General features: G+C 41.2%; 1 protein-coding gene across 1 annotated transcript; it reads left to right on the top strand.

Annotated features, from left to right (window-relative positions):
- Positions 1-312: 312 nt before the first annotated feature.
- On the top strand, positions 313-10,191 carry LOC134145238 (V-set and immunoglobulin domain-containing protein 4-like). The gene is made up of 8 exons (XM_062584576.1): positions 313-496; positions 2,010-2,366; positions 3,024-3,305; positions 4,350-4,418; positions 5,646-5,792; positions 6,544-6,657; positions 8,540-8,561; positions 9,637-10,191. Exons 1-8 carry the CDS (start codon positions 442-444, stop codon positions 9,794-9,796), a joined length of 1,206 nt encoding a protein of 401 aa, XP_062440560.1. The 5' UTR covers positions 313-441; the 3' UTR covers positions 9,797-10,191.
- Positions 10,192-12,354: the final 2,163 nt, after the last annotated feature.

Genomic DNA, 12,354 nt, shown 5'->3' with positions numbered 1-12,354 from the left:
TTTTTCCTTTTTTTTTTTCCCTTCTTTCTAGGCATATCGTTGTTTACCTGTTTTCAAAGCAGACCATAGAGAAATCCAGGTCCATATATCCCTAATCTGTATTGTTAATTGAATGCAATTAATCAATTAGTCAACAAAACAGTAGGAAATATGAACTAGAGTAGAAATAAATCTTAATCTTCCTTCTTTTTGTCCTCTGTTAGGATTTCTTTTCTGCCCGCACCTCTGACAGCCATCACTAAAACATACTTCTTTTATTTAAAAAAAAAAGAAAAAAAAGAAAAAAAAAGGAAGGGAGGAAAAAGAGGAAGGAAAAACAATCAGCAGCTGTTCTGGATTCTAGATGACAAAGTGAATAAAGAAGGGAAGTGTTGCAGCTTTACTTCCTAACCTTGAGAGATTAGGTCTGTTTTACTTGAAGAAGCTGCAGTCCTGGAAAGGATGGGGATGCTGGTGAGAACTGCTGTGCTTATGAGCACTCTTCTTTTCTGCAATGGTAAGTAATGAAAAAGTTTTTATGTTCAGAGGAAGCTCCTTCCCTGACACAGGTCTGTGTAGGTGTTTGTACAGGGACTTCAGGAACAGAAATACAGCTGAAAAAGCCAACTTCTTTGCATACTTCTGGTTTGGTGTTCAGTTGCTTCAAATCTAGTGGCTGCAGAGTGTAACAGTGCATGAAGCATGTGCAAATGCTGTCCAATACAAAGCCCTTATATCTAACATAATGAGTTCTTTCAAAGAACATAGCAAGCAGGACAGCACTAGACATCTGGTTAGCTCTGATATTCCTTGAGCTAAAACCAAAAGGTACTACCCATGGTCCATAAAGACTTTCTGTTCTGGCTGGCATGCCAGCTTCCAAAAAGCTCTGAAGTTCTGAAGGGAAGCATGAATAGCTATTAAAACTGAACAACAGTAGTAAGGAAAAAGACATATTGCTGTAATCACAAGGCTAGAGATACAGCCACACACACAATTCATCTCGGTCGGATCCTGATCTACTTATTGTCTACTTACATGAAGAAAGATTCTTAGAGCCCTTCAGTTTGACCTTAGATGTGCCTCCATATCATCTGTAGGATGGCACCAACAAAGGGGAGTTTTGGAAACCAGGAGGAAAGACTTAGGAACCTTAAATGCCTGATGTTTCCTGAAAAAGTGTCTGAAACTGTAGGTTCACCCCTAACAATAAGGAAAATGATGTGAAGAAACACCTTTTTCTCCCCTCCCCCCCCTTTAATATATATAGCAAAAATGGGAGAGTTTTAGACTTGTCTGATCTATTGCTTAAGTTGCTTAAGTTCAGGGTAGTATGGAAAAGCAAAGAATGATTGTTCAGCCAACAGGGAAGAGGAGGCGTAAAAATTGTGTCGTGATTTGCTGTTAACATGCTGTGCTTCTCAGGAAAGTTCTCTGGAGATCTTCAAGGCCCCCCTGGATGCACCCCTGTCTAACATGCTCTGGGTGACCCTGCTGAGCAGAGAGGTTGGACTAGATGATCTCCAGAGGTCCCTTTCAACCTTACTGATTCTATGAAAGCCCTGAAAGTGAAATTAAGTAACAGAAGGATAATGTTAAGTGTGACTGGGGAGCTGTGGAACTTAGATTTGGATCCCTCAAGCTCAAACCTTTTACTAATTCTCATCTCATGCTCTGCCTGAGGCTGAATTTGTCTCTTGTTTGTCTCTTGTGCTCTGTCTGGTGCTTACCTGTAAACACCAGACAGAGCACGAGAGAGAAATTCAGCACATATGCCGTATTTTAGGACGCAGCTGACTGTGAGAAGGATTATCTGTCATCTTCACACCAAGTTGCTCTTTTGTTAGCCCATCCCCTGCAAGACATTCCTTCACTCTACATTGACTGCCAGCATTTGTGATCTGGTGAATTCCATTTGCTGATGTTCTCACCATTGTTTCACAATTGCCTTCGCTATGATGGTGGGGTTTTGTTTAGTTGGGGAGGTTTTTTTATTTACTCTTCCTTTTCTCTCTCCTTTTTTATTGCAGCTCTTCTGGACCTGGCTGGCCTTAATGAAATTGAAGGTGTATGGAAGGGATCTACCATCTTGCCATGTAGCTATGTGCCTGTGAAAGACTTTGTGCAGCAAACACTTACTTGGGCTGTGGTACATGACCAAAGTTCAGGCACCATCTTTCAGAGGGACAGCTCTGGTGATCACATTCTACTGTCTGAGTACAGAGATAGGATCAGTATCCCAAAGAATTCTCCAGGGAACATGTCTCTTCACATCTTGAAACTTGAAATCTCCGATAGGGGAACCTATACTTGCCGAGTCACCTGGAAAGCCAACAACAACAGCCTGATAACAAAACAGATCACCACGAGAGTTGAGGTGGTTAAAGGTAAATCCAAAAAGAAAGCTATGCAAGAGTGGAAGTCTTTGTTTTTCAGAAAGTATTTAGCAATTTAATAGACCATGTAGTCAGTGTTCACTTGCTTCCAACACAGGAGCATTTTGTTGAGTACAGTCTGACTCCTCTGAGAAGCAGGAAATGAGTCAGGGAAGAGAATTCAGGCCCATGATACTGCATTGTCCAGCTCAAGCATTAGAGGGAAGTTTTTTTTTTTTGTTTTTTTTTTTTTTTTTTTTTTTGTGGCCTCTTACTCCCTGACTCTACTTTTGTCTAATTGCCCAATGTTTCCATGAGATACACAGGAGAAAGGAAATAACTAGGATATTGCATTGCTCTTCTTTCACCAAATACATCCCAGAATTCCCTTTCTTTGGGCAGTGATGATTTATAGAGGAATGGAGGTGGCATCAACACAGCAGAGAAGGCCTTCAGTGTAGGAGTTGCAATGAGTGGCATAGCTAGTATAAAGCTGTCTGTAGGAACAAGAGAGCTGAGCTTCATCTGTGCAGAGAGGTGACATAAGTGGTGCCTCTGTTCCTTCTGGAAAAGGGCTTAAACTCAGCAAGTGAACTGCCGTAGAGCATAGGGAAGACTTCTAAAACAGCAAGACCAATATGACCTGAGCCCAATCTGCTTGTCTTTCAGTTGCAGTGACTAAGCCCATCATCAGGGCTGGTGAGCTGGGACTGATAGTCCCAGCAGGAGCCAGGACCAGCTTGACCTGCGTGGCCAGCGGATCCCCACCCATCAGCTACCGCTGGTTCCTCGGAGAGCCGGGAGGAAAAGCTCAGCATCTGAGCAGTCAGGCTGAACTCACATTTGAGAGTCTGCAACCCTCCGACTCAGGGAAATACTACTGTGAAGCAGAGAACAGGGTTGGGAGAGGTGTTCCCCAGCAGAGTGATGCTGTAGAGCTGATGGTGAGAGGTGAGTCCCCAAACTAGAGCTTATCATCTCAGCTGTGGGAAATGATCAAGACAGTTTCCTCTTTCTGTGCACAGATCAGAAAATTAACATGAAATATGAGTTGTGATTTTAGTGCCACTGAGAGAGGAAACCCCAGGGTTTGACCTCCTCCCCGCTTCAGAGCATGGCTGATCATGGCAGGGCTGAGAAAAACGTTCCTGTAGGACCCAGACTGTGTGGGGTGGGAGCCCCACTCTTGCTCTTGACATACATTCCTCTTACCTGGGTTGTAGTGCCCATGGGGAGTGAGGGAATCATCCAGTTGCCGGTCCCTCCCACAGGGTCCCAGTCAGACAGCGGCCCGGCACTGGGACCTGCAGGCACCCCAGGCCCAAGCTCCCTTCGGTGGGAGGTGAGGCCAGCGAGGGCTGAAATAGAGGCAGGCTCAGGACTGCAGAGGAAGTGCCGCTTTCTTCCTGGCAGTGTGTGAATGATACAGGGCATGGGAATAGGGCTTTGAAAAGAGTGAGCCAAATCTACCTTAGTGTCTTTTGGGGCTACAGATCCTTTGTCCAGGTGGGATAAAAGTGGGTGCCCATGTGCCCCAGCTGCAGGCGCTCAGTTCTGGGTGGCTGGGCCAGAGCCCTGTGACAGCAGCCAAGGCAGCACTCGGGGAGCCGCAGCCTGGGAACCAGGGTGCCGCAGAGCTTCAGCGGGAGGTCTCCTTGGCGAGAGAAGGCCGCCTTGCGGCTTCATCTGCAGGAAATGGTCAAGGCAGTTTCCTCTTTCTGTGCACAGATCAGATAATTAACACCAAATATGCATTATTTTTGGAATAGTTGCACATCAGTGCAAAAGAATGTACAGCAAAGGAATAGAAGTAATTAAGACCATACTTACTTTCTAACACTGCTGGCAACCAGTCCCCTACCTGTCCTCTACATGGGTGGTTGGTTGGTTTTTCACTGACTTACAAATCAAGTGGGAAAATTCTCCTGTTTTACTACAGCGAAAGAAACCATGGTCAAATTCCTTTGTTGCCTGTCACTTTTATTCAACTTGCAGATCTGCCCAGAACAACAGTGGTTTTTGACAGTGATGTGGGAACCTCAGAGAGATACCACACAACCACAGGTGAGGGGTTAGTAGCAGTTACAGCTGACAGTTAGAACAAGGAGTCAGTTGGAGGATTAACACTAGCATTTTGCAATGGCTTTTGCTGCTGGGGAACACTCTTGAGAAAGTATTATTTTTAGTCTGTTTGGCTCAGCTTTTAATTTGTCTATCTCTGAATACAAAGCATCCTGCTTTCCTAACTCTGCAAGCTTTTTGCTTGCTTGCAGGAGGTTTGTATCCAATCCTTTCTGAGGCTGTCTAGTTGTACGTATATGTGAGTTTTATGTGTTACCACAGACTGTTCCATCCTGTGGGCTGGTTTTAGGCTAGCAGCATTTTGAGCCTGTATTCTCAAGGTTGGCTATAGAGAGACCAGTCTTCTGACAATTTCCATGGTCTGTGTGGGCTGTAAGGTAAGGTTTTGGGGCATTGGATCACCTGTTCTCTTTGTGGGTTTGGGCTTTTGGGTTGATTTTAAGTGTACTCCCACCCCATCCCTCCATATGTATATCAGCCAGCCTAAAGGAGGATTGTCCTTGGGAAACAACCTAATAACTCTATGGCTGGTGCTCATAGGTACCCCAGTAGACGCTCAGACTCTGCCCCCCAACAACAGGGGTCTTTCAGAAGGAGATAACACAAACACAAGTGCAAGGAGCTTATTGGAAGAAGCTTAATGGCAAAGAAAAAGTTAATTGCAAAGAAAAGAGTCAAATTGGAGGTTTGATGTCGGTGCTTAACATTATATTCTGCTGCTGGTGAAAAGATACTTAATATTTTTATTGCTTTTGCTTCAGCTTTCTGTCTGAATGAATTTGGATGTGTCTGAGGGCTGCTAGAAATACCGCTTCTTAACTTGTAGACCATACAGGATAGTCTGGAATTTGTTCTCCCCCCGCCCCTTTCTTTTAAAGGGCTTTTTTTTTTTTGCTTGTTTTTCTGGTCTTTAGTGAAAACCACTGAAGTGGAAAGCAGAGTAGTAGTATTTCCACTGGTAGATACAGTTGATACAAAAACTGCTTCAAACTGGTCCAAATTACCAAGGACAGTTGTTTTGAAGGAGGCTTGTAATTTGCATCGTTTATGGATTGTGGAACTAAGACTCAGGACAGAGTAGATCTGCTTGTGGAAACTGTATTTTGGGTAATGCTTTGTCTGAATTTATAGTGTGAATTGCTGTGTGAATAGCTTTCAGCAACTAGAAACTGACGGGAAGATCTTGACAATTTTTGACTGTTCTTACAGAAAAGAGTCAAACAGAGCTGGTATTCAGAACTACCTCAGTAATCCCTCGGACTCCACGAAGCTCTACCACTGTGGCAGATCTGCCTCTAACAGTAATGACTTCTGAGACTGATGTAGGAAATCCAGGAAAGAATCATACAACTAAAGGTAAGCAGAGAACAGAATAAAAGCTAAGAAGGTGATTAGGGACCCAAATTGGCTGCTCGGTCAGGACCTTCAGTCCCTAATGTTCTGCATTTTGGCTTCAGCTGGTGCTCCCAGTACATCTAGATTCTTGAAAAGACTCTGAATCTAAGAAAAGATAGAGTTTTATAATTAGGGTGGTCAGAGTTCAACATAGTTGCATTCCCAAACAGCAGTCTGTTCTGGTCTTGTCTTTGAATGTGAAAGCTGGATGAGCAGAAGAGCCTTAGTGTCCAGTTTAGGCACATCTTTCAGTTCATCTAGCTTTGCAGTGCTGTAGGGAACTTGAACAGTTCCAACAACTGAACTGTATCTGTGAATGAAGAGGGCTGATGGTATAAACTGATCTCCCAAATTTCATGACTCGTTGTAACTATTCTATCCAGGTCTGCTCTGAGTGGTTCTCACAGCTTTGGTTAGCCTGAGCACCTCCGAGTAGTAAGTTCTGCCAGTGGCTTTTATGGTCCCAATGTCTCGGTGAGATGCAAGAACAGTAAGTCTAGCTAGCTTACACAAACACACCTATTCAAAGCTAAGTGACTGAGGTGGTGATAGGATGGGGAGAAGTAGGGATAAGAACAAGTAGTATAACTGCCTGCCCATTACAAAGGCTGGCAGAGCAGCCAGCCTATTTTTCCTCTCAGGCAGATGGTCAATAGCTATTGCAACCCAGAAGCCTTTCTGTGTTTAAAAGGTTTGTTCTTTGTCATTCTAGATTTCCAGAAGACTCACCTGTCCCTGTACCTGATCATCCTGATTGTTGTGGTTTGTGGTGCTGTTGTTTTCTTTATCATCTTTATTCTCCATTGCATTAGAAAGCCCAAAAAGGGTAAGTAGAGTGTTCTGGAAAACTTGAATGTACTGTGCATGCCCAGCTTGGCTTTACTCCTTAGGGCCTTTGTGGATGGATGTGGTACTGTGCTCATTACTACCTGTAGCATGTCCAATATTTGAATCATGAAGGTACTTAATTGAAATATACGTGAATCAAAACAGGAAGACTGCAAAGGGTAGAGAAGTCCCTTTTTCCTCAGGATGAGGAAAAAGATCTCATGAAGAGTCTAAGAGGCTCTTTCAGACACTGACAAAATACGCCTTTTTAGAAAAGCAGCAGTTGCATTACACACACTCAGGCTGCTTTCTGGACTTGCCCAGCTGCTGCTCACTGAGACTCTGGGGTTGTAATTATTTCCCAAATGTCTTTGGCCAGTCTAGTAGGCAATCCACAATGAATCTAGACCCTATGGGATGATGCATTTGAAAGTGCCTGCCTCAAACTGCTTCTTGAGATTAAACACCAGAGGGCAGGCAATTAGCCTCAAGGCCAGAATTATTTGAGCCAGTCTGCCCCTTGCTGAAATCTCCTCAGATTTCCACTTTGGGCTGAATCTAGAGTATTTTGCCAATCAATTCAGTGTTGCATGTGGTTCCCAGGCATGGTTTCTAGTAATTTCAGATGCTAAAAGCAACCTCCCTTTGACACCGAGGACTGTGCCTGTAATTAACTGGCTGGAGCCCACTAGAACTAGTTGCACTCAGTAATTAGACCTTAGAAACAAAATAAGAGAAAAGCTTTTCACATTTGCTGCCTCTGAGTAGGCACCATATTAGTGCAACTCCTACAAACTGTGGCAAAAGAAAGGGGCTACCAGAGGAGGCCAGTTTTGGTGTTGATTCTGCTGTAGAAAATACTTTAAACTTTATTTAAATATAAACTTATTCATCTAAATCTTGATTGAATAGGCATGTACCATAGTCTCTTTCATCAGAGTGCAATGTCAGCGTTATTCAGCTTCTTTCCTGCATTTTTCTCTGCTCTATCAAGCTTATACATGATGGTTATTTTTCTCTGGTTTTCCTGCACATCACATAGTTTGCAAACCTGCATGCTCTACAGAATTTCTTGATCAGCTTTTAAGATTTTTAATAGTAAGTTAATCTTGTTCTGCTGTTGTAAAATACATGTTTGCACCAACTGCTGTTTAATATTTTCCATGGTTAGTACCTAGATGAAAAACTGTTGTAGTTAATTGTCCTTATTTGATGTGAATTCCTTGCCTATTTAATCTTCAAGCGTAGGATAGATATATACATTGAATGTTTCTGTCTTCTGTACTAATACTAAAAAAATCCTGCCCAAACACTTTGTTAAAATCTTTTCTCACTAATAATATAGAGTTCAGAAAGCTTTTTTTTTTGAATACCAGTGGCCGAAGTTTTCTCCTTGTGTCTTTGTTTCCTTAATTACTTTTCTGCAATTCCTATTGCTATTAATTAGTATTAATTATCAATAATTAATTGATAGGTTTTTTAATTCTTCTTTTTTTTTAGTTCTTTTTAAGAAATCCAAAGTAGCCACTTTCAAAATTGTACTTTGTTGAACTAATGAATAACAGAAGTGTGAGACCTGGGAACTTCTTGTTTCTAAACTCAACTTTACCTTTGACTTTGGGCAAATTATTTTTGACCCAGTTGTGCTCCATCTGGGTGTGGGGGTTTTTATTATTTATTTATTTATTTATTTTTATTTATTTTTATTCTTTTGACCTGAATCCTGGGAATAAGTCATCAACTACCTCACACAATATTTAAGGTTTCCATTTTTATTCTCTTCAGAAGTCATTTGTTTATATTGAGGAAAGACATAGTAGAAATTTTTGTTTCAGAGTAAAAATGCAAATTGGTATAAATTTTTGACTGTTCTTTTTCAGCACATGCCTATGAAGTAAAATTGTGAGTATAATCTTTTATCTAACATTCTGAGGAGGCTTTGGGGGCTGTCAGAGAAAGGAAAAAATGTTGCCACTTAGCTGTCAAGATGAAAAATCTCTTTGGTAGTATGGATGAGGAGATTAAAAGTTACCTCAATGGTACATTTTATGGATGTTTTGTGGTTCCTACATCAACGTATAATGTAGGAAGAGAGATCTTTCCCTTTGCAGTATTAGAATCAAAAATGAGTGTTCAATTACTCCTCAATCTAATAAGGCAAAGTGAAGATTGTTTTCCAGGGTTTCCTCTCTTTTAGAGAGCCAGTACTCCTGATGCAAGAATCAAATGATGTTTACATCCCCAAAATATCCTTGGCTGAACTTTCCTCTTTTAATCATAACTGGGGCAAGATGTTATAGCTATTTCTAAACTCAAATGTTAGCATCCTGTTCTACTTGTGACCTATGCAAAACAAGCCAAAAAGCCTAATAATCTAGCCAAAACATCCAGGGAGAACTATGTATCATGACATTCAAATCATCAGTATTTTAATTTATACCCAGATAAAATGTGCCAATGATGTTTGCCCAGATGCTGTGCTTCCTAAACAGTCTATAAAACATATTGAAGCAACAGTTGAGCCTTGAGCAACTGAATGCATAGTGTGATGGCATTTGTCCCCACAGATTTATCTTATTTTAAAGATACTAGTTGTCATAAGCCGTATGGGTGGATGTGGGCTGCATTAGGTTCGCCATTTATTTCTTCATGGTTCTCTGCATATTTGTTTTGCAAAAAGCAGTTGTCTGGTTATGTCATTCCAAGAAGTGCTACCATAATTCTTGTGTTGCTTAAATCTTTTGCTGCCTCTGAAACTCTCCCTGAATTTGCAGCAATGTTGCTCTAATGTCCCACATTGTCCTTCATCTGGAAGCAAAGGACAAGATTCTTTCCTTCAGGATACTGTTATAACCTAGTGCCCTGATTTATATGGCTCTGAGTCAGATCAGAATCTGTCTCAAAAAATCTCTTCAGCTGGGAGATGCGTTATGTACTTTAGTTACAACTTTTTTTTCATATTGTATTTTGATTTCAGCCGTAACAACTCAATGAAAGCAGAGGCTTCTTCAAGTTTTGACAGTGCGGGTCATTATGAAAAACCCATCTCCTCTACTGAAAACAACTATATGACAGAGCCTGTGAAAAACAACAGATCTGAAGAAACAAACCTGAAAGAAAACGAATATGACCTTTAGAAACACAAAGGAATCTGAATGTGAAGTGAGGGACGCTGTATAAGAACCTACAGTTCTCTATAGGTAGCAATCTTGAAGAGCACCTTTATCCACACAAAACTTATCTTGCTCTTCATCTGTTTCTCTAAAAAATAAGTTTTTGATCTTCCATGGCTTGTGGAGCCTTAAATTTCTGCAGTGAAAATGTGATCCTCTTTAGAAACTTTGCTGCTATAAACTGCTGTACAGGTCTCTTGATTTTGCTTTTCTTAATTCCCTTTCACCACCTCTGTAGAAGAGTGGCATTTGAAAGCTAGGATCTGCAGATCCCAGGCTGAAAGCACTATGGTAGTCTTGCTGCTTTATATGGTCAAAAAGAATTTCATTCTCTTTATAAACAACTTGTCTGATAGGAGTAGAACTGGCACAAAGTATTGCTAAATAGCTCCATTCAACTTCCTGCATTTTAAAAAAATGCAGGAGGATGCTGGCCTGAGAATTGGTGCATCTTCCCCCACGATCTGCCTAGAATACTCTCTAAATGGTGTTGTTTCCTTTTAAATGCAAGATAACTGTTAAAGAAGAGCTGAAACACAGCTTAAAGCTGGGTTAAAATCAAGGACCTTACCACACTAAGAGCAGAAGCATGGAAAGAAATGTCCTGTGAATCTATCATCCTGTACTTGCTTTGCCTTTCTGTGGTATGTTCACAATAAAAAACAGACACTTTCTAATTACACTAGAAGCTTTCAGTTTTAGAGCTGGACAGCTTGGGCAATTTTAATACTGCAACAATGCATATCCTATCTGAGGTCAAATTTTCTTTCTTTTTTATTGCATTTTTAATATTAGAAAGATATGAGATACTTTTCCTTAAGCTTGAGGCTAGAATTGTTTACATATGCCTAAATTACTTTGATATGAATATGACTATCTTTATATGATCTGCTCATCTTCAAAATACCACTAAGGTAAGCAATGACAGAGGTGCAGAGACAAAGAGGATTCCAGTGAAAAGCGGGCTGATCTGTGTATATCCAAGCACTTTCACTGTCCATGTCCTATGGGTGATGGCTCTCATTTATCCTACAGGTGTATTTCAGCTGTGCCACAAATTCAAAAATCAATTCAATTCCAGCTGCATTGCAAAACCACAGCCCTGCAAATGTGGATAAATAGCAGTTTTATATTGGCTGGACAACTGTGACCTGGAGCTGGTGATGCAAAATAAACTGTTTTAAGGCCAGCAGTAAAATTCAGGCTCATGAAACTGAAGAAATCTATGAACTAGGTTCTCTGTGGTTTGTATCACAGAGGATGCATCAGGATTGCACATGCTGTTGGACAGCAGGGTAAAGCAAGATAGGGACTGGATCCTAATCCAGCATGGGGTATATCTGGGGAAAAGAGCAGTTGCTCTGCATCCTGTCGAGTGCACTGATGAAATACTATAAAGAGCTGCAAGCCAGGAAGAGAAGCTGAGGTTAAGGCAGACCTTCCTAGACCAACACACATGTTTACTGAAATCAGAGTTCCACTAGCCTTTATGGGGCTACTGAAGGAAGAACAGGGAAGTCTGTAAGAACAGGCCTTGTGAGATGATGCTACCAAAAGCATCGATACCCAGTAAGAGGGTGATAACTGCAAGCAAGGGAAGGATTTGTACTGGTCTAATAGCTGAACTTGCCCATTTGTACTCCCATCTAGGGGACTCAAGGATGTGGGCACAAGTAGGAAATGAGTACTCAAGTGATGGCATGTATGGATGGCTTGCTTACTGCTAGGAAGTGCTGACAAGGGTTTGACTGAGGTAACAGGCAGCCCAGAACTGATGTCAGTGACCTGGAGATTGCTGGTAAGGGAAGTTAACTTTCAGCAAGATCACTTTTGCTTCATGTTTGTGTTATGTGACTCAGGCCTTGAAGGAGAAGCTGATATACAAGAACTTTCTGGTTCTTTAGGTGGAACAATTGCCATGTTCTCGTGACTCTGCTATTATCTGGTAAATGTGAGAATCGTGGTGCAATGCGACTGTAAAAGCTAATGCAGTTAACTTCTCTGAAACATCCCCAAAGTGTTTAGTAAACCTGATTCTGTTTAATCAATTCTGAGTTTGCTATGGCTGGACCTAGTAAGAATCTCTGTCTTGCAGTAAAATTTATCTTTTTTTTTTTTTTTTTGAGTGCAAATGGTTCATAAAGAGTACTTGTTTCTTTCTTTTCATTTGTTCAGTTCTGACCCCCATCACCACCTACTTCTTGGTGGTTTGCACAAAGCCAGGTACTGCATTTCACCCCCTGCAGCCTGAAAGTCTTTTTTTTTTTTTTTTTTTTTTTTTTTTTTTTTTTTTTTTAATATCACAAGGAAAACAGCACAGCAAGCTCTTCTCTAGCCTTTGCAGACTGTCTCAAAGCATGCTGGTAAGCATTGAGGCTCTGCAAAGCTGAGCCCTATGAGAATCCAAAGCCTTATCTGTACTCCTCTTTGGGCTACTCCTTTTAAATATTTCATTATATTTATATGACCAGGTCGCTAGGCATAATGTCTGAGACATTAGAGGCTTTTTCCTCATGCTTTTG

This window comes from Rhea pennata, chromosome 11 (genome assembly GCF_028389875.1).
Source record: "Rhea pennata isolate bPtePen1 chromosome 11, bPtePen1.pri, whole genome shotgun sequence".
NCBI lineage: Eukaryota > Metazoa > Chordata > Aves > Rheiformes > Rheidae > Rhea > Rhea pennata.
The sequence above is the reverse complement of the archived record's forward strand: the minus strand, read 5'-3'. Positions and strand labels throughout refer to the sequence as shown.